Here is a 23,355-nt window from a genome sequence, read left to right on the forward strand (position 1 = left end):
ATGGGGAAGGAAGCCCATCATGGGTTCATTTCCAAAGGATTCCCATAGGATTACCAAACATTAGAAACAAATGAAACTACATGGGCCAAAATATCTTGCAAAACCCTTTAAAAAAATTCGCTAATGGTAACACCCTTTTGAAGGGTAGCCGTATGTCGTCTTTTGCCCATCGTCTGTCTTGAAGGGCAGTCGTTTGTTGTCTGTCTGGCGGGGGGGGCCTTTGTAGCAGCATTGTCTCTATCTTGAAGGCTTCCCGATCGCCACCAGTCTCAATATTCCCAATTGCCGAGGTCTTGCTCTCCCTCAAAATCATGAAGACCAACGCTCACCAATACGAGGATGAACAATGAGAGATTGGTGGATTTGGAGCTAAATTTGGCAAGGTAAATCATACACAATATAATTTATCATTAGCTAGATGAGCCTTCTCATTTGTTAGTATGCTAATGTGAATAGACTTCGTGTTCGTATTAGTCCACCAATGATCATCAAAGCTAATTAATTATAAGAATCGCATGTAGCAACACATATGAACACTTCAATGTAGGCAGATTTGGTGATGATGAGCCTGCTTGTAGAGGGTGAGGCCTGCTTGGATAGTTCTCTTGTGGTGTAGAAGGGGTTGAGGGTATTGGTGACAGTCCTCTCCATGGAAGGCAAATAAAAACTTTGGGTAGTTGGGTAGAAAAGCATGACTACCTCCTTGTAATTGACCCCAAGTTAGACCAACCTACCTGCCTGCTTTTTCAACTAAATCTCTACCTTTGTGCATTTGTGGATGCAGATTCTCATGCCTGGGATTCGACATGTCTTATCCATGTATTGGTGGACTCTGTTTGGATAGTAATCTACTAGAGATAGATGATCCAGAATGTAGATGTTCAAGAGCTTCAAATCTAAATAGGTATTCCTTCTTCTACTATGTTGTTGCTATAAAACATACTAGAGATAGATGATCTAGAATGTAGATGTTGAATTAACTCTGGCATGGCAATAGAACTATAGAAACTGGCTACTTCTAAATTATCTCTAACATGGCAATAAATGCTAATGTAATATATGAGCTTGGTACAATTGTGTTGCATGCAACTAGGACTACGTGGTCATCTCCCTGCATGGGTTTTCTATTGCTAGAGATTACTTGGAAAACTCTTGGTTATTGACCTTTATCTAGGGTGCAAATGTCAACTCCATAGAATGTGAGAGAGAGGTGTTATTAGTAGACACCAATTTTAAGAAAGTAGAGGATATATTGGTTTAGACCTGTGTGTAAAAAGCAATGCTTGGGGAAAAGGGGACTTAGAGATATGTATCATAATACATGAGGACCAACTTGCATAAAGTCAACAAAGCCAGCTAGATTATATGTTTTGGTGGAGACTATGGCAAGCATAAAGTCAGGTATAAAATGTTTGAATTACTTTTTCAAGATGCATAGACACTTCAGTCTGATATCATAATGGATTCATAACTAACTGATGATTATCCTAATTCGTACTTCTTGGTTATGGCATGGAATATACTTCAACATGGTACATGGATATGGTTGAACTCTGAGGTCTAAAAACAAGTGGTACATTGTGACTAGAGGTAAGATTTGTTTGGAGGATGTAGGGCTAGCTAGATACATTCCTTGAGAACCCGAAATCTACTTTAGCATGGTTTGTTGTCTCTGAGTGAAGCTACAGATTTTTTCACAAGATCAGATCAAAAAATATCATGATGCAACAATCATCAATTATGCAACTTGTGTAGTGGACTTTAAGCTTGTAATTATCCATGATGTCATGTTGGAGATGGCCCTTCTGCATCTTGATCTCCACCAGAGACTAAGACCACCCAATCGAGATTTTGTGGTTACATATTTTCTACAATCCAGTAAGTACTACTGTAGCCTATTCCTAGATATTGTGGTTCCTGGTAAGTACTACTGTAACCAATCAAGATTTTGTGGTTACATATTTTCTGCAATCCGGTAAGTACTACTGTAGCCTATTAACGGAGTCCAAAGACAATAAATGTAGAGCCGAGCTGGAGAGGAGCCCCTTGTTGCATCCTAGCACTCCTTCATGGTACAACATTTGTGCAAAATTTCTCTGGATTGATCATCATGATCTGCATCATGCAGAGGTTGATCTGTTGGTATCATAAGCTACTGCAGTATTGCAGCTGGGCAGAGTTGTCCATCTCTTTTTGCAACTTGCCTTCTAGTCGAAGATGGTGGATTTGAAGATGCCCCTTCCTACATATGTGCAGATCAACAGCCTATCCTCAAAGGACTTGTAGATCATCACCCCTCAAAAATTAGGGGCTAGGACTTGTGCTTGGATCCATGCTCCAGGTAATTTCAATAACTGGTACTGAAAGGCTAGTGGACACACTTCTCGACCAGATCAGGCATTATTCAGAGCTCTTGTGTGCTCAGCATGATCGATTGACATAGGTATTTGGATCAATAGTTCCTGAATCTCCTGTAGCCAACTCCAATCCCCTCTCCCTAGTAGACCAGAATCATGAGAGAAGTGAGAGCTACAATGACTACCCTTGTGGAGAGGGATGGCATCATGCCCTAGAAGAAGCGCATTAATGTCTTTGTATCCCCCTTTTCAGGCTCTGTGTTGTTGACACAGTGCATGAGGAACATGCAAAGCAGGGAGATGACCGAGCTGGGGAGGACCCCCTTGCTTACAGCATTTACAAAAGAGAGTGTCAGAGGTGACTTGCTCTCGTTTTGGTGTGATCAGCCAGGCCGTTTAATGATCCTTCCATGGTGCCAATCGTCTCTGTGATCTGGATTGGATCTGTTGATGGCCCCATAGGTTTTGTTGTTCCGTTATGCGGAATTTGATTATCTCTTCAGTCAGATTTCATACTTGTCTGAGATCAGAAGGCAGCCCCTTCCCATCCAGGGTTTTTAATGTTGCCCTCCCCATGCAGGTGCATTCAACAAATTACCTTGGTTCTACAATCAGAATGCGCAGACTGCCCCTCACGTGGTTCTTTCAGGTCTTCTTCCTGTTCCATTCATTACCAAGTTATGATTAGATCCACTTTGATTTCATATATCTGTTTTCTCTTCTAGCTCTTTGTATTCTTGTCATTTGATCATTTACAGACATTCTTTGAGCACTGCTCTCAGTCAGTAGATGAAAACATCTACACTGTCCCACTGCATTCTATGTCTCCTATTCCCTGGGTTTAGTCATTTAATAATGATAAAGATCACAGGCCTTTCCTTCGAATCAAGAAGATGTGGTTGCCTATTCCTTGGTTTTAGTCATTTAATATTGATAAAGACCATAGGCCCTTCCTTGGAATCAACATCGGGTGCGACTGCCCGTTGTCTACTCCATGCTATTTACAGGGTAATGCTACTGTTTGATGAAAACAAAATCCTACAACTCTAATGTTGGAAGTGATAGATGATCCCTCATATTTCTGCCAATGAACAATCAGATACTCACAAGTACATTACTTTCATCATTTTTTCTTTGCTCATTAGAAAGTGTGGCATGTATTGTGGCTATATTGGAGTCATATGTTCTTGATGAGCCTGAAATTGGTTGTTGTCACTCGGTGTGGGAGAGTACATGGCTACACAGAAAGCATTTATGGAGGCAAAATTATTCGAAAGTGATTACTCAGATGAGTCTCTCTGCACCTATGAACTGACCTGTGGCTTCACATCTAGAGATGCTAAAGTTTGAGGTAAGATTGTGCTTCTCTGAACTGTATTGTTTCTTTGACCATCGTGCATTCCTAATGAAAACATGCTTGTAACTTATAGAGACATCCCGGAACTCCATCATCAAACTCATTTGTCGAGTCAAGAAAATCTGCCTCTTCTCAGGATCAATCGGCACCTCATAAGCCTTCTGGACAACATTAAAAGTGTTGATCTATTTTTCCTTCTTTTTTCCCTTATTGAAACGAAAAGAGTCTGAGGAAGCAGAGATGATTTCCTCCTTGATTGAGGAGAAGGCCTTCTCTCTCTCTAAGATGCTCACCTCCTTGATTGAGGATAAGGCACACATATGTAGTTAGCTTGAGAGCCATGAAAGATCTTCTACCCCATAGTCTTCAACCTTACTACTGAGTCTAATATTGACATTTCCTTGCTAGAGGAGTGTTATGATCGGTTCCACAATTTGAAGATGCCCCTTCCCAAATATGTGCACAGATCAAAAGCATATCCTCAAATGACCTGCAGATCAGAGCAGCACTATGAAGCTAATGAAAACATAGGCATATCCTCAAGCTAATGAAAACAGAGCCATAGCATGCATGAAAATTGAGATCGCAAACGTCTCCCAGAGAGGAGGAGGAGGAGGATAGTCTGTCAGAGCTGCATGCAATGGACTCTGCATGTAGCCATGCCACTGAAATTGCACCCATGGGCCCACCTTTAATCGTGCTTTTTAAAATTTTGTTTATGTATGGTTTAGATAACTATTGCTAAAGTACTTATGTAGCTCTATTGCTAAAGTACTTCAGTCCATATAGTTTAAATGTAGCAATATTGTTAAACTAGTATGGACTATGATATGTCTATGCAACTAAAATATGTTATCGGTCGGATTTTTTTTGCAGTCTTGGAGTTTTAATTGTGGAGCTCATAATTTCATCAACCTTGGATTGAAGATTGAAGATACTCAAGTAAGGGATGTCTTCTTCTACAAGCACATTAACAAAATGTATATATAACTACAAAATGTTTAATTATTTCATTTTCTTAGCATCAGTAGCAATCCACAAATGTGTAATTATGTTGGATATGTGGCCTAGTGTGTAGAAAATGGACAATATGTTGGCTAGATGATAACATCAGCACTCCAAAATGGTGTAGTAGGTGGGCATTCTCCATGATGAGAGGTATGCCATGTTTGAATTCCTTTTTAAGGATACATAGACACTTCTTGGTTACATCACGATATATTCATGCAATCCTCGAGGAGAATGTGAACAGGAAGATCGTCATCATAACCGGGGCTTCATCTGGCATCAGCAAGGTATGATCAACAACTTGTATTTTACTGAATTTCTGTGACAACTAGATAGCTTTTAGTAGTTTGGTGTTCTCATGACTGATCTGCCATATGGTGAAAGGAAGATAAATACAATCACTCACATTGCCAATGGGATAACATCAATTCCAGTAGGGATGAATCCCATATACAACAATAAATTGTACAAAACTTTGCTTACTTCCTAATTGACTTGTTCACTTTCATACTGTTGTAACGTTTATGGATCTACTGATGATTTAAACTGAAGCTCTATAGACATCCGTCTTTTTTCAACACATGCATTAAATGTTTTTACATAGGCTTTTGATAGTATGGCTAAACATAATTTGATCGCACTTTCAGGTGCCCCTTAAATAGGAGCACATCACTTAGTTAGTCACAGTATGAATTAATCTCTGAAAAGATGACAACACTAGCTGGGAGTACATTGGTGTTTAGGTTTTCTCACTCTCAATGTTCAAAATGTGTACTAATATTTCAAGGACTAGGATGGTGTGAGGTTTTCTTATCTAACATTCACTATGTGTATTGATATTTTCTGCATATGCAAGTTTGTGTTTCAATTAGCAAAGCATCATCATCAAATGATATTTCAAAGAAGAGTAAAGGTTCCAAGGAGGAACCATAAAAAAAAGAGAGAAAGGTGTATAGTTTACCAGGGTAGAAGCATGATCCTCTAGATGAGGTGGCATATATTCTCTCTCTCTTTTTTGTGAGCTTACTGATAAATGAAAAACTATTGTTCAAGCTTACTGATAAATGACAGCTCTGTGAGTTACTACTATAGAACATGGCCATTATGTTTGTCATGGTTCCTTCAATTTTGTACTATTGTTATTGAGTTGCAATGTTTTAAGGGATTGCCTTGAACATCAAGCACTTGCAGTTGCTAAAGATGTAGCAAAAGGAGTAGCTGAATGACAACAAAGCATGACAGAATGACTCAAGCTTGATGTAGAAGATAGCATCCTAGAAGACAAGGATGTTGATGAATTTGTAGAAATCAGGGGATCAGAATCTCCCATGTAGAAATCACGGGATCATAGCCGTTTGGATCTGATCAACAGCCCATAAGCACTACATGACACCAGAGCAGCCTCAAGCACTAGAAAATGTAGCACCCACTAGGCATCGGGAGTCCGGAATTCTTGAATCTCCCTTTGGAGTTCCTCTTAGGCCTTGCTTTTGCCTTTCTGGCCAACCATTTGGATGCAGACAGGACCTGCTATCAGTAAAAGGGGCATAACTTTTTGTAGGGAACTCCTATTGATGAGATTTTTGGAAGTTGGAGGGGACAAAGTCCTCTTTGAGATGAGATATTAACCTTTGTGACAAAAAATGATCATAATTTTTTGCAATGGATCTGTGCTTGTCCTAGAGCGGTCTTCTGCACCCTATCCATAGTGACCCTAGTGCACAAAAATAGGCATAACTTTCAAACCGTAGCTTCGATTGGGGAGGTTTTTTATTCAAATCAAGGGACTACTCCCAAATTCAAAATGAAAATTTCTACAATGGGATCTTCTTGATTGTCCTATAGGATTGTGACCAAAAACACTGCCTGGCTCTTATTGCAAAAGCCTTACATGGATGGAGCATAGTTAGAAAGGCATGATCAGCAACATAAATAGCATCTTGAGCATATTGAGCATTATCCCAAGCATCATTGCATACCCATCTTATATCTGCCATCAATGCATAAGTGAATTCACTCCCATACATCTCTTCTGACTACATGCACTTCAAGTGTTATATATGGATGCCATTTAGCATTGATGGGGTATCCAAGGGGAATCATTGCATTAGGAAAAATGGAGTTCATGGGGAAGTACCTGAACTTGCATACAAGTATCGAGCTCTGGATCACCGAGAGGTGGGCAAAGTTCCCCACGGGCCAGGTTGTGCACCCCTTTAGGGTCTTAAGTGGTAAGGGAGGGTCACCTCTTTTTTGTCTTACCACATCACCTGCTGGCATCGGCCTTTTTCCTCAGTTGAAGTATACATGGCAGATATTTTAATTAAGCAATCATCATGAGATGCATTAGAAAGGAGACATTGAGCCTTTTCATGAGATGCAAGGAGTGGATAAGGGTTGGGGTAGGGGTTACCTTGACAGTCCAGTGGCTACTACTTACCCAATTTACAATGGCTATTATTCACTTTGAGGCTTATCCTAGGCACAAGACAAAATGGGGGGTTAATGTCAGCCAATACAATGAATTTTCAGGATTGGATATGATGCATGCATGTAGAGGCAATTGAGCTACTGAGCCTATGCAATGTTGAATCTCTCCAACAAGGGATTAAGCTCAGTAAGTGGCTAAATTTGAGAGATTAACATACCTCTTCAATGCTTGGGGAGACCATTGAATCATAGCCATGATGCTCGTTTGCTCCATCAATCAAGCCCAATTGGTTGGGGCATTCCCATGGGAGAAGACTTCAGCATTTGAATACTCCTAAAGATGATGATGGCTCCTATGCTTGTTCCTGAGCTTGAGCTTCAGAGAGGGAAAGCTTCAAGTGAATCTTTCATGCCTTCCCACAAGGCTCCCATGCAAGCTGAGCTCCATGTCTTCAATCCAGGTAAGGAAGGGAAAAAGGGGTTGAGAGATCTCCTGATGGTTGAGCTCCACAGGTTGTGGGATGGATCAAGAGCTTGGATTGAGTAGTAATGGTTGCCCACATACAGTGTTCAACAGGGGATTCAATCAAGGTCTCAATGTTAGAGGGGAAGGGGTCAAATCTTGTTAAAGAGGGTTTAGCCCTTGCCCCCCCAAGAGGCCAAGAGTGCTAGGGGGAAGGCTAGGAGTAGGAGAAGGAGGCAGAAAGAAGCCAGGGGTAGCAGCACAATTTGCTCCACAAATTGCAGGTTGCTGCCTGCTACCTTTGATAGGGATTCCTTTTGAGGTTGCCTGATGGTTGGAGCAAGCTTGGAGGGTTTGTGTTGGTTGGTAAAAGTAATTGGGATTTTTTCCCTCTTCCAACTCTTGGAACTCCAAACTTGGCTTGCGACCCCTAAATTTTGCATGAAAAGAAGTGATGACCTGCTATTTTAACTGTTTCACCTCCAGATATGTCTAAGTCTCTAGCCGTAGCTCCTACTTGCTCCAAAAAGCTGAGGTTAACTACAGTCCTTCTTGTTATACCTATACATGTAAGTTGAGTAACTAGGTTTTTGGGATTTGAAAAGGAAGAAAGGGGAAAGAAGAAAAGGACCAAAGTCTAAAGCTCTCATACTACTTGTAATGAATGAAACTAAGAGGAGAGAGAAGAAGAGCTGAAGAGAGAGACAGAGAGCAAGAAGGGAAAAGAAGACTAGAAGAGGAGAGAGAAAGACAGAAAAGAGGAGAGAAGAAAGTAGGAAGCTGGAGATGAAGATGAAGAGTATGTTCTTGATAATAACTTGTTTCCCTAATCTGGGACTCTTACACCTTATATACCCTAGTTAGTGTGATTGGGTATCTAACCCCTAGTATGTGTGTATTCCGCTTGTTACATAGGAAAAAAACCCTATATAGAAAAATATTCTCTATTTAGGAAATTTTTCTTAACATAGAAAAAAAAAGCCTATAAAGTGAAAAGTTTTAACATAATCTATTAGATGTGTATTATGTCTTATTTGAAATTAACTAAAAAATCTCTATATAAATTTCTATTTGAAAATTTGCTAGATAAATTTCTACTTAGAAATTCACATAAGTAGGAATATGTAAACTAAGAAAAATGTAATATTTTCAAGTTATAGAAAAATTAGAATCACATAAGATATTTTCTATATAGGAAAATTACCATATGTAGGGAAACATAGTGGAAATATTTTCCTACTTATAAAAGAAAAAAAAGGAAATTCCCTATCAATTCCCTAATTAAAATTACACACAAGTACGAAAAGTAAATAATAGGGAAAGTGGAACGTTTCCTAGTTAGAGAAACTAAGAAATCGCATAGGAAATTCTCTACATTCCCTAGATGGCTATGTAGGGAATTTCCTATGTGATTCCCTAGTTTCTCTAACTAGGAAATGTTCCACTTTCCCTACTTGTGTGTATTTTTAACTAGGGAATTGATAGGGAATTTCCTTTTTTTTCCTATGTAGGAAACGATTAAAAGTCCCTTGTGATAAGGGACCCCATCAGGTTAAAAGCAGGGCATGGCATAGATGCATGATCAAATTGAGGCATATGCAGGGGGTATGCATCATAGATGTGCAGGGACGTGTCTCCACACTTAAAACCTTAATGGGAAGGGCAAACCAAACATCAGGGACTAGGACCACACATTAGACCAATTGCTGACGTCCCCACACTTAAGACTTGACCATCACTAAGAAACAAAATGTGTAAGTTTAGAAAAACTTGGCCCATGTTGGAGAGAATTGAGGTTGACTGTCGATGTCACATATTGTGTCGCAATCGGATGTAGGAGAGACCAAGGTGTCTTTGCAACACGTTCACATCTAGCATGGTAGGCGCCATGTAGTAGCAATACCTAGGGAGGCAGCTTTGTTGAGGAAATCACACAAAACTGTCGATTGCGCAGAATATTGCACTCAGCTCACGGTCACTCAAATGGAATGAAAGAACAATCACTCGCCCCATTATTGACATCACTCAAGTGAATCATGATGCAAACCCAACTCTCACACCCAAGTTAGGAATCGACAAGGAGGATGGTGCAGAGGGAGTATGCCAAGGTGCATAGTTGATGGTGCATTAGTGCGTCCAATCCCATCTAGTATAGGTGCAAGCAGGAAGGCTAGGGATCTGGATAATGCAATGCACAAAATAAAGTGACGTGTCATGTGGTGATAGTAGAGACCAATCCCGTGTGTGCATAGGAAAATGAGAATATATCCGACTCCAATTGTCGTAATGTCCCTCAATTCTCACCTCTCAATAATTGATTTAGGAAACACTAGTCACACTCAACCCCCCTCTATCTCACACTCTGTGGATAGATACAAGAGGACATCACATTCCTAAAACCCATTGGTGTTATCCTCTGTTGAGATTGAGCGAGGCAGAGACAGAGTGAGGAGCAAGCATGCTCTCATCTTCTTCATTCATACATTCTCACTTAACCACACACATAGAGTAAGTGTATACAATAGTACTAAGGTCCGTAGGATCATTCACACTGGGTCTAAGACCACCGACTTATTTAATGTCCCACACTTGCAGATACAGTTGGACATAGCTAATGTCGGTCATACATACTAACAGGAGAATAGTATGAGCTTGATATGCTAACAATCCCCCTCAAGCTCAAATCATCTGATGAACTCCAAGTAGTTGTCTAAAACTACTAAGCTTATCTTTACCCAAAGACTTGGTAAAGATATCTGCAACCTGTTCATCAGTCTTCACATGCATAAGATCTACTCTCCCTGCAAGAACCATCTCTCTGATAAAATGATAGTGTATCTCTATGTGTTTTGTCTTGGCATGGTATACTGGATTCGTTGCCAGGAGTACACTACTGAGATTGTCACATAATAAGGTCACTGGAGCATCCACCTGAATATCCAAATCAGCCATAAGCTTGAGCAGCCATGAAATCTCACATGCTGCCAATGCAGCACCCCTGTACTCTGCCTCAGTACTAGACAATGCAACTGTTGGTTGCTTCTTGCTGCTCCAGCTGATCATGCCACTTCCAAGACCAAAAGCATAACCACTTGTAGATCTGCGATCATATGAGCATCCTGCCCAATCTGCATCTGTGTATCCAACTAGTTTCAAGGGCTTATCTCTCATATAGAATAACCCATAATCTATAGTGGACTTAACATACCTCATAATCCGCCTAACAGCATCCAAATGTGGCTTTCTGGGCTTTTGCATAAACTGACTTATGAGCCCAACTGCATAACTCAAATCTGGCCTAGTGATGGTCAAATAGATCAGACTTCCAACCATCTGCCTATACATAGTCACATCCTGAATTTCAGCTCCAGTGCTAATATCCAACTTGACATTCTGATCAAGGGGTGTATCCAATGGTTTGCATTCAACCATGCCATACTTCTTCAGCATTTCCATGGCATAATGTTTCTGCATTAGCCATAAACCATTTTCAGCCTTGATTACCTCAATACCCAAAAAATACTTCAACTCATCGAGATCTTTCATGTCAAATTCAGATTTCAGCATCTTCATTACATGTTGTATGCCCAAGTCATCATTACCAGTGATTATCAAATCATCAACATATATGACCAGCACTACAGTCTTCTTTGTAAATAGCCTGTGATCAGCCCTACCAACAGTAAATCCCAACCTCTGCAAGTAGTTACTGATCCTAGCATGCCAAGCTCTCGGAGCCTGCTTCAGCCCATACAATGCCTTTTTCAGCTTGCATACATAATGCTGAAAATCAGGGTGAACATACCCTTCTGGCTGAACCATATAGACATCCTCTGCTAAGTCACCGTTAAGAAATGCATTCTTAACATCCATTTGCTGTAATTTCCATCCTCTAGCAGCAACCAAGGCAATCACAGTGCATATGGTTGCCATCTTGGCAAGATGGCTGAATGTTTCCTCATAATCAGGTCCATACTGTTGGGCATACCCCTTAGCAACCAGCCTGGATTTATACCTTTCCACACTGCCATCCAACTTGCATTTGATTTTGTAGACCCATTTACAACCAATGGTCTTTTTTCCTTCAGGCAGTGGCACGAGATCCCATGTCTTATTTTCAGCCAAGGCATTCATTTCTTCATCCATGGCTGCACACCAGTTCTCATTTTCCACTACTTCAGCATATGTACTTGGTTCTTTGATCTCCATCACTTTTGTCATGTAAGCATAATGCTTTGCAATGTAGCCACTATATGTCAACCTGTCAACAGGGTGTCTGACCCTCTGTGAGCGTCTAAGTTGTGGTGCACTGCTCGATTTCCCTCTCTCATGAGACAGAATGTACCTAGTCTGCCTTGCACCAGGTGTATAGACAGTCGGAATACCAAGTTCACTGTCTAAAGTGTCAATAGACTCATATCTAGAAGTCATTCTACCAGGTGTCATCATCCCAAATACATCCTCAGTAACTTTCTCTTTTCCTTTGTCCGCGAGATCATATCTCCCCCTCACTAACATACTAGTGTCAGTGGACGGTGAGCTCCTCAATCTCCCTGTCCATGGGGATGATGTTTGACTACTAGGTCCTGTCATAGCAGTGCTCTGCTGCATATCAATTGTGAATACATGAGTAGAAGGCATATCTGATGGCACTGTAGCCAGTGATACATAGCAAGAACCCATCTCATAAAAAATAACATCCCTGCTCACCAAGGTCTCCCTGGTAGAGGGATCATAGCATTTGTATGCCTTCTTCTCCTGCGAATATCCAATGAAAACACACTTATGCGCTTTTGGATCCAACTTTTTTCTTTTTTCATCTAGAATATGCACATAAGCAAGATAGCCAAAGACTTTCATGTGACTTACATCCGGCTTATAGCCATACAGCTTCTCAAACGGTATCATCTCATGAATACCTGCAGTGGGAGTCCGATTCAAGATATACATGGCTGTCATAACAGCCTTAGCCCAATAATAGAGCAGCATCTTCTTCTCATTCGTCGTGGCACGAGCAACTTCCATCAAGACCCTGTTCTTTCTTTCAGCTACCCCATTCTACTGAGGAGTGTAGCTGCAGGTAAGTTGCCTGCGTATGCCATTTTGAGCCAAAAAGTTGTCAAAACTCATTTGATACATACTCCCCACCTCTATCTGATCTCAAGCAAGAGATATAACAGTCAAATTCCTTTTCAACCTGCTTTTTAAACTACTGAAAAATAGCAAACACCTCATCCTTTGTCTTCAGAATGTAAACCCAAGTATAGTGATTGTAATCATCAATGAATGTCACATAATACTTCGAGCCTCCCATGGATGCATTATGGGTTGGCCCCCAAACATCATAGTGCACTAACTGCAACAGACATGTACTCTGCCTTACATGCCTGACAAATGGCAACCTTGACTACTTACCAAACTGGCAAGCATCACATACATGACCAATATCTGAATATTGGAACTTGGGTAAACCTGTAACAAGATGTTTTTTTTGCATAATTTGCAGCCTTTTCAAATTTACATGCCCCACTCTCTTGTGCCAAATTTCCAAGTCTCTAATAGTGCCAAAACCATGGGCAAACATAGCTCAATTCAGCTTTGGCAAGGTAGCATCAAGAGTAAACATTCTGCCATTCCTGTGACCACGAGCTATCAACTTGCATCCATTTCCAAACTCTTCAATAAAGCAACCATGCTTGTTGAATCTAACCTGCAAGTTTTGCTCCGTCATCTGACCAACAGATAGTAGATTCTTCGTAATCGAAGGAACATGCAATACATCATGCAAATTTTTCTTTCTGCCATCATGAACCACAAGAGGCACTTTACCTTTATGCTCAATGCTATGTTGCGTGTCATCACCTGTACAGACATAGCCATTTTTTTCAGCCACCATATCAGTGAACCAATCACCGTGAGGAGTCATGTGGTTTGATGCCCCTAAATCAATGTACCAAACTACATCATCAGTGCATTTTTAGCAACTCTATCTTTTACATACTGCATGACAAACAATCTATCTCCTGAAGTATCATCTGCCTAACTAGATGTAGCAAAATATCCATGTTGTTTGCCTTTTTGATTTCCCTGCTTCTTCTAGTAGTCCTCCTTGGCAATATGCCCATACTTCCCGTAGTAATGACAATCCTTATCCTTGTTCGGATTGTCAGATGGACGCTGCTGTTGCCAGGAGCCTCTACCTCTAGGGCTAGATCTCCCCCTGCCTCTAAAGTTTCCACCACTTCTTGCATTCGATACCTGCTGGTTGTTATTGCCATAGGATGCATTTTGCTGGCCTCCTCTACCAAATCCATAGCCTCTACCACGGTTTCCATGGCTGCGTTGATTGGAATAGAAAACTGCATCCTTGTTTTTAGAATTGCTAGATCCTGCAGCCAAGCCAAGCTTAACCTCTTCATGGATAAGCAATGCAACCAGCTCATTGAAATCAGGCATTTCAGCCCGCACAGACACAGAAGTGTCAAAAGACTTATACTTAGGCCCCAAGCCATTCAAAGTCATAGCAACCATGTCTTCATCTTCAACCTGTGAACCAACAAATGCCAACTGATCCGCAATGGTCTTAACCTTCATGACATAATCTTGTATAGATCTGCTCTTCCTCTCCATGTTGTTGAACTTCTGCTTCAACTGTATCTTCCTGGCACTTGTGGTTGTGCCGTAATACTTGACCAAAATGTCCTATGCATCCTTAGGAGAGCTGCAGTTCATTATCTGCATTACCATGGCATCTGAGATACATAAAAAGAGCCAATGCAAGACTCTACGAGCTCTTTCTGTTCAAGCTCAGTGTAATCGTCTCTGATCAGTTGTACGTCGATCTGGGAGCTCAGGTTCAGCTTCCGCTCCAGTCACCAACTCCCAATAGCCTTTCCCTATTAAGAAGTTCTCCATGCGGAACTTCCATATGGCATAATTGTTACTGTCAAGATTTTCCCCCACTATCTGGGTTATGTTGTCAGTCCTCTCTGCATTAGCCATGTTGTACCAAACACTTTTTAGTCACTGCCTGACTTCCTGCAAACTAACAAGTATGACTAACCAAGTTCAATCCTCAACTATTTATGACAGTTTTTTGCAATTAATTTCAGTTAAAAACCAGGGTATTTTAGCCCAATGACAGCTCAAAATAGTCCACAAACCAGTGATCTAACTCATAAGCATAACAGTTCAATACATATGCTATGGAGTTTCTTCGACTTAAACTCCTGCAACCTCACTACCAGAGTAAATACATACAGTCTGAAAATTGTAAACTATGAGTAACCAGCAGCAATGTCAAGGCCAAAATCAATGTGTATACGTGTCATACATGTTCCAAACCCTCCAGAATATCTGCTGGTACATGTGGGAGTCCAGTCATAAGCATATGGGTACACAACAGTGCATATCCAGCAAGTACAAGTGACATAAATTTACTCACAGATTGTATACAGCCAATAAACTGTCAAACCAAGATGTATTTTAGCCCAAGATGTCCTCAAACCACTTCATACATATGCCACTATGTGTACAGGTCAATACATGACCAAACAAGCATCCACAAACACTCTATCTGTAAGAGGCAATGTCATATAGTGCATTCACTGTTTATGACCAGCCAAATACCCTATGAATACATTTGTTTCCAGATTCATACGTCAATTTTGAAGAGCTTTCAATGCTCATATCAATGCTTATAGCATTCAACAGTCATATCTAGTACCATACAACTCCCTGTAGGTAACAAAAGGCATGTACTTCTTCAAGGCCAATGAGTATATATTGATGATAGTTTATGATAGTTTTCAGCCTGTCATAAACTCATAAATCTCAGATAATTCTAGCTCCAATGCATGACCTCAAGTCTATATGTCTTCCTGGTATATACATGTGCTTTAACGATGATTCTGAGCATGTTTGAATGCTCCTGTCTCATGTTACAGATGCATACCTGTTGTATGTTACTTGTATAAAGTAGTCCATTATTTATTCCAGATCTGTGAATAGTCCTTCAAGCTCATTAATGAGTCCATGATCAAGTACTGATATATCCAGAACTTCAATGACCTTCCAAAGAGCATAGACAAGCTATGTGTCAGTCTATGGATGATGGAGTTGATGATTTGTAGACCATGAAGGCATCAACATAAACAGGCGCAGTCACGTTGTTTTCAAAAACCTGGACCAACAGCTACTGTTGATGATAATGATGATGATGAGCACTCAAATGTGCTCAAGGATGCTCCCAAAGACTCCCAGGAAAGTCTTCACTACTGCCATGAAGCATAGAGTCTCACATGAACAAATGCATACCTTAGAGAAACAATAGCAGCCTGTTTGGTCTTGAGAAGTCCTGATCTTCAACTCTTGCAAGTCTTCTTGACTTCCTCCTACTTTAGAGAGCCCGCCTAGCATGGCTCTGATACCATGTTGAAATTGAGAGAGGCAGAGACAAAGTGAGGAGCAAGCATGCTCTCACCTTCTTCATTCATACATTCTCACTTAACCACACACATAGAGTAAGTGTATACAATAGTACTGATACTGCTAGACACGGCTAATGCCAGTCATACATACTAACAGGAGAATAGTATGACCTTGATATGCTAACATCCTCATAGTCACTCGTGCAGAGGTGGTATGCCTTGTGCACAATTGATGGTGCAATTGTGCATCCCGCCCTGTGCTAGCATACTGTGCAAGAAGGAAGACCAAGGAGCCTGATAGTGTAGTACATAAGAATAGATCACGCTTTGTGCATTGAGAGGCCCAACCCATGTGTGCAACACTCCATTCACACATCGCACCTCTCTATTTGATGCCAGGAGGCATATTCCACGGTGGATTCCGTAAACTTAGAAGACCGGGGCTCATACGCAAAGAGGATTCTTTGTGCGAGAAGTTGATGGGGACGCCTGTCCTTTTCGGGCGTTTCATTAATTTAGTGTGTACATGGGTGATTCCATAGCGGGTGATTCCGCAAAATGCATATTAAATTAATAAACGTTTATGAGTTTAGAGTGCGCACTCGTAATAAATTAAGGTTAGGATTTATTTCTAACCAGTTGATTTATTTATGTAGCTGAAGACTGCTAGGTATTCACTTTTGTCGGTTTAATTGTATTGTTTTACTAACGATTGTGAATGCTTCAGTTGATGTGTAGAGATAGCAGCAGTGGCGGAGGAAAGCATTGGAGTCTAGCGGGTTTTCGACTTTTGGATTAGATTTTGATAGGCGCCACGCCTATATTTTGTTATGTCTATTGAGACATCGATTATTTATTATTATTTTGTACGCGCTTATGCGTCTGGATATGTTATTTCTATTTGGACATTGAGATTGGGCGTGCCAGACACTATGGGCACCGTCCATTAGCTTTATTTTCCTATTTTTGGTAGAAAGCAAACTCAAAAGCTAAAAGCTTGTCATATTTTTGTAATTGGGCTATTATTGAGCATGAAGATTGGAAATATACATTAAATACATGCTTTGTGAAGCGCTCACACAAGGCATGGGGGAGATTGAACCCAATTTGTCTCTTGCCTCTTGTCGTGCTTGCTTTTACATGGGTTTTTGTGCTAAAAAGTAGAGTACTTTGTTCTTGGGGACCTTCCGGGATTCACCACGTGAGCTATCTGCGACCGATCTGCGCACCAGTGGTATCAGAGCGGAGCAGAGATCAAGAGCTTCCAATCGCTACCAATCTCGGGCGAAGGCGGAGCTCCAGGAACAAACGGCCTCTACAGTCAATCTCGTCGCGAACCGTCGATACAGGCAGACTTCTGGCGATCAAGAACCCCTGTTTCCACTGTCAGATCGCGAAGGACCAGGCTCTGTCGACGGAGGACCACTCATACATTCCCTTCATCAAGTCGTTGCAAACAGAGATAAGCTCTTCTCAAATCCAACTTAATTATTTTATTAAAGCTTAATCTTAAGCTTAGAAGCTTTAAAAAAGCTTCAAACTCCACGAATTTGAGTCGTGATATCAGGAAGTAGCCCCGAAAAATCCGCGCAGGCAAAAACGGCCCCCCCCCCACGAAAATTGACGTCGTGCTGCCCATTACTTCCTCCTAACATAGCTTAAGCTATTAAGCTTAAGGTCACACAATACTTTGCAAGTTACACAGGGCAGAGAAGTCGATATACTCCAGGTCTCGCACTCCTGAAGTCAAGTTCCGTAAGTCGACTCTAATCAAGTTCTGCAAGTTCTGCAAGTCGGCCTAAGTCCAGCAAGTCAGCAACTCTGCAAGTCTGCTAAGTCAGCAACTCTGCAAGTCAGACTAAATCAAAACTGACTAGTGCTTAAAACTCATAGAAGACTTGTTCGTATGCAAAAACTTTGAACTGGAAAGTTGTTCGCAGCAAGCTGTTCTACCTATCTACAAGTTCGTTGAAGTACTTTCAGCAAATGGAGACAGAAATATTGCAGAATTTCTGAAAATTGAAGAAGAAAATACCCAAAAATACATAGCCTTGTAACCCCAAATTTGAGCTACGCTCATCCCGCTAACTGATTTTGAGTGAGAAAGGTTTGTTGAGTTTTATAGGATGACTACTCCACATATGGATGATCCTATGGTTGAAGATGACCTACCCGAGCCTACCATGGAACAAAAGCTGGATCTTATCATGTTGCAATTGGAAGAAGAGCGAAGAGCTAGGCAAGCCTTGCAAGCGCAATTGACAAAGCTACAAGGAGCGTCCACTGATAAAGAAGAACCTCAAGCTGAAGATTTGATTCGCCGTACCATCGACGCCACTCTTGAAGCACAAACCATCCGCAAGGAATCCAAGATAAGTAAACGAAGTTTCAAGTTTCGCACTTTCAATGGCATAAGAGAAGGAAAGACTGTTTTATCATTCATTAGCCAGTTTGATGACTATTTCCATGAGGAAACTTATCCCGAGAAAGATAAAATCAAGTGTGTTACTAATCATCTGATAGACAGAGCATCACTTTGGTGGACTGTAGTCCGCAAGAGCATAGAATGTCCTGCTACATGGGAAGATTTCAAGAAGAAGTTCATGCAAAATTTCCTACCACTGCAATTTCTTGAGAAGGCTATCAAGCAATGGGATTTACTTCAACAGCGCGATCGTGAGCCTATTCCACAGTATACAGAGCGTTTTTGGAATGCACTCCTACAGTTACGCATGCTTGAAGATGTACCAGAGACGACACATAAGCGGAAGTATATGTCTGGACTTCTTGGACATTACTACGCTGAAGTGAACATGTTCAAGCCTGCTACCCTTGAAGACGCCATTTCCTTAGCTCACGACACTGAAGATAAGTTACGTGGAAGAGATCGACGACCACAGCCATTCCAAGCAAACGGTAATTATGGATCTAAACAATTCAATTCCAATTTCAGAAGGTTTAATCCAGGTCGTTTCTCATCACCATCTTTCCGCAAGAATTGGCCTAAACCACCTGCATTACCATCCACTGTCAATCCAAATCCTAAGCCTATTCCACAAGCAAATCCAAATATACCCAGACTCCCAGCCATTGCAAATAATGTGACCAAAGCCAAGCCCATCGTATGCTACAAGTGTCACCAGCCAGGGCATCTCGCAGCAAATTGTCATTCAAAGAAGCCATCAGCACATATCAACTACCTTGGAGCTATGGACGAAGACGAGCATGAGGATATGCCGGATTTCACTGAAGAAGAAGATGATCCTACTACTACTTCCGATACTTTACCAGGTATGCCTACTTCACATTCATTGTTGACTATGAAATGTATGGTGCATGGAAAAGAAAGAACTATATTGCATGATGACGGTAGTACCCATGACTTTATTTCAGCAAAATTGGTAAAGGAATTAAAACTGCATACTGTACCTACGCACTATCGCATAAAAGCTGCATTCTTAGGCACTAGGTACAATGGCACACAAGAAGTTCAAGATTTAGAAATTCAAATTGGTCCATATATTGAAAGAAGAAATTTCTTAGTTGTCCCATTACAGTCTAGCGACATTATTCTAGGAATGCCATGGAGACACCAACATAATCCCAATATAGATTATTCCACACACACAATGAATATAAATTTTCAAGGAAAATCTATTACATTATTTGGTATGTATGCATCTCATATGTTTCCACTGCTTTCGCATACTCAAGCAAAACGTGCACTACGCAAGAATACTAAATCATATCTCATTTGGGTGAATGAATTGCACGCAAAGGAAACTCATATGCACCCTAAGCATAAGGAATTTCTCGCATATTTTAAGGATTGTTTTGCAGAAGACTTACCACCAGGTTTACCTCCATCACGTCCAGAAGACCATAAGATTGACCTAATACCTGGCACACAACCACCTTGCAAAGCCCCATATAGGCACAATCAAATAGAACAAAAAGAAATTCAGAGTCAAGTAGAAGAATTACTAAATACAGGCTTAATTCGACCTAGCAGTTCTCCATTCGGTGCACCTGTGCTCTTAGTCAAGAAAAAGAATAATACTTATCAGATGTGTATTGACTACCGAGCATTAAATAAGATCACTGTAAAGAATATGTATCCTATACCTAGAGTTGATGACCTTATGGACAAACTGTAAGGATCTTCTATATTTAGTAAAATTGACCTTAAGTCTGGATATCATTAGGTGAGGTTAGATAGATCCGACATATTTAAGACTGCATTCAGGACACAGTTTGGCCATTACGAATTCTTAGTTATGCCATTCGGATTAACTAATGCACCTGCTACTTTCAGTAGAATGATGAACCGTATTTTTCTAAAATATCAATATTGTGTGATTGTTTTCTTTGATGATATTTTAGTATTCAGTCAAAGTGAAAAAGAGCATTATGAGCATTTATCATTAGTTTTTTAATTACTCAAAGAAAATCAATTGTTTGCAAACCCTGACAAGAGTGAATTCTTTAAGACAGAAATAGAATATCTAGGTCATATTGTATCAAAAGAAGGAATAAAAGTTGATCCTAAGAAAATTGATGCAATATTGCATTGGCCTATTCCTAAAAATGTACATGAATTATGCTCATTCCTTGGTCTTGCTAGTTTCTATAGGAAGTTTGTACGTAATTTCTCATTACTTGCTTTACCATTGACCAAACTTCTTAAGAAAGGCATTGTTTATCAATGGACTGAAAATCAGCAGAAATCCTTTGATTTACTCAAACGTGCATTAACCAATGCCCCTGTTCTACAATTGCCTGACTTTAACAGACCATTCTTTTTAGTTGTGACCGATGCTAGCGGATCAGGAATAGGAGCCGTATTAATGCAAGACAACCATCCAATAGCATATTCTAGTTCTAAGCTGAAACTTTCTGAGCTTAAATATTCCACTTATGACAAGGAACTCTTAGCAGTTGTCCAAGCATTAAAACAATGGAAGCATTATTTAATGGGTTCAGAATTTATGATAAAGACCGACCAGCAAAGCATTAGACATCTACTTAGCCAACCCCAAATTTCTGACCGTCATATCAAATGGGCTTCATTCATTCAAAGTTTTCATCCTATCATTCAATACCAACCTGGAAAAGAAAATGTAGTTGCTGATGCATTGAGTAGAAGACCTGCAATTCATAACATTTCTATCATATCTTTTGATTCTTTGATTGCTATGAAAGACACATATCACCAGGATATTACTTTTCATTCTGATTGGCAAAAATTAGTTCAAAATAATTTCATTCCTATTGATTCATTGTCATATCATGATGGATTCATGTTCTTTGAAAAGAGACTGTGTGTTACTATTCCATTCCAATCTTTTGTTTTGAATGAAATTCATTGTCCCCCATATCAAGGTCATAGAGGTATCATTTCTACATTACGCATGTTAACTGAAGATTTTTATTGGCCACATATGGATGCAGATGTATCTAATTTCGTTTCTGAATGTTTGATTTGTCAAAGAATAAAGAGACATCATGGTAAACAGTATGGACTATTAATGCCTTTGTCTATTCCATCTAAACCTTGGGAACATATATCTATGGATTTCATCACTGGTTTACCAAATACTAAATCTAACCATGACATGATTTGGACAATTGTAGATAGATTTAGTAAGCAAGCATATTTCATTGCATGTAAGAAAACTTTAACAGCATCACAAGCAGTACAGTTATTTTTTAAAACTGTTTTTACTAACCATGGATTGCCAAAAGTGATTATTTCAGATCGTGATTCTAGATTTTGTAATAATTTTTGGATTACACTGTTTGCAAATCTAGGCACAAAGATTGATTTCTCATCTGCATTTCATCCAAAAACAAATGGACAAACAGAAGCCACAAATAGCACTATTCTAGATCTTTTACGTGCATACACTATCTCTAAACCTCAGACATGGGATACTCATTTACATTTATTACAGTTTGGATATAATAATACACCGCACACATCTACAAAGAAAGCACATTTTGAAGTTATTTATGGATATAGATTATCTACACATGTTGCATCTTTGTCTAATAGAATACAAAGTGCCGATGATATTGCTGTTATGCATAACACTATTTTTGATGAAGTAAAGGATATGATTGCTAAAGCCCAACAATCATATACCAAACAAGCCAACAAGAAAAGACAAGCTATGAATTTCAAAGTTGATGATTATGTTTGGCTTAGAATAGAAAAGCGTAGACTGCAAAGTGTAGATAAACATCCAGTTGTCAAATTAGCTCCTAGATTCTACGGACCATTTAGAATCATTCATAAGATTAATGACAATGCTTTCAAGTTAGAACTGCCATCTCATTGGAAAATTCATAATACATTTCATATTAGTTTATTGAGACCATTTAAAGGCCAATTACCTATCCACCCTGTCTATGAAAACCCACCTTTACTAGAAGAAGAGATTGAAATACTTGAACCCGAAGCCATCATAGACACTGACTACATGACCACTAGAACTGGCCGAAGGTATTCTAGATATCTAGTAAAATTTAAGAACCATCCTCTAGAGGAAGCACAATGGATGCACGCTAGAGACCTAAATGCTTTCCCCACTCTGTTAGCTCCACATTGAGCTAATAGCAATTGAGGTCAATTGCTATCCCACCCCGGGGGTATGATGCCAGGAGGCATATTCCACGGTGGATTCCGTGAGGTTTTACGGTGAATTCCGTAAACTTAGAAGACCGGGGCTCATACGCAAAGAGGATTCTTTGTGCGAGAAGTTGATGGGGACGCCTGTCCTTTTCGGGCGTTTCATTAATTTAGTGTGTACATGGGTGATTCCATAGCGGGTGATTCCGCAAAATGCATATTAAATTAATAAATGTTTATGAGTTTAGAGTGCGCACTCGTAATAAATTAAGGTTAGGATTTATTTCTAACCAGTTGATTTATTTATGTAGCTGAAGACTGCTAGGTATTCACTTTTGTCGGTTTAATTGTATTATTTTACTAACGATTGTGAATACTTTAGTTGATGTGTAGAGATAGCAGCAGTGGCGGAGGAAAGCATTGGAGTCTAGCGGGTTTTCGACTCTTGGATTAGATTTTGATAGGCGCCACGCCTATATTTTGTTATGTCTATTGAGACATCGATTATTTATTATTATTTTGTACGCGCTTATGCGCCTGGATATGTTATTTCTATTTGGACATTGAGATTGGGCGTGCCAGACACTATGGGCACCGTCCATTAGCTTTATTTTTCTATTTTTGGTAGAAAGCAAACTCAAAAGCTAAAAGCTTGTCATATTTTTGTAATTGGGCTATTA

The 23,355-nt window shown here is 40.0% G+C and overlaps 1 protein-coding gene across 15 annotated transcripts; it reads left to right on the plus strand.

Annotated features, from left to right (window-relative positions):
• The first annotated feature begins 91 nt into the window (after positions 1–91).
• On the plus strand, positions 92–23,355 carry LOC148026265 (uncharacterized). 15 transcript variants are annotated; one of them, XM_087690674.1, is made up of 7 exons: positions 92–383; positions 785–904; positions 2,938–3,006; positions 3,586–3,708; positions 4,591–4,656; positions 4,786–5,009; positions 16,772–20,204. In XM_087690674.1, exon 7 carries the CDS (start codon positions 18,171–18,173, stop codon positions 20,199–20,201), a length of 2,031 nt encoding a protein of 676 aa, XP_087546800.1. In that variant the 5' UTR covers positions 92–383; positions 785–904; positions 2,938–3,006; positions 3,586–3,708; positions 4,591–4,656; positions 4,786–5,009; positions 16,772–18,170; the 3' UTR covers positions 20,202–20,204. The 15 variants fall into 15 exon arrangements, 13 of the variants coding, with proteins under 13 accessions (XP_087546800.1, XP_087546804.1, XP_087546802.1 ...); XM_087690678.1 differs by having other exon boundaries at positions 4,793–5,009; XM_087690676.1 differs by having other exon boundaries at positions 3,603–3,708.

This window comes from Lygodium microphyllum, chromosome 13 (genome assembly GCF_053477565.2).
Source record: "Lygodium microphyllum isolate KBCC chromosome 13, Lygodium_microphyllum_v1.1.10, whole genome shotgun sequence".
Lineage (NCBI taxonomy): Eukaryota > Viridiplantae > Streptophyta > Polypodiopsida > Schizaeales > Lygodiaceae > Lygodium > Lygodium microphyllum.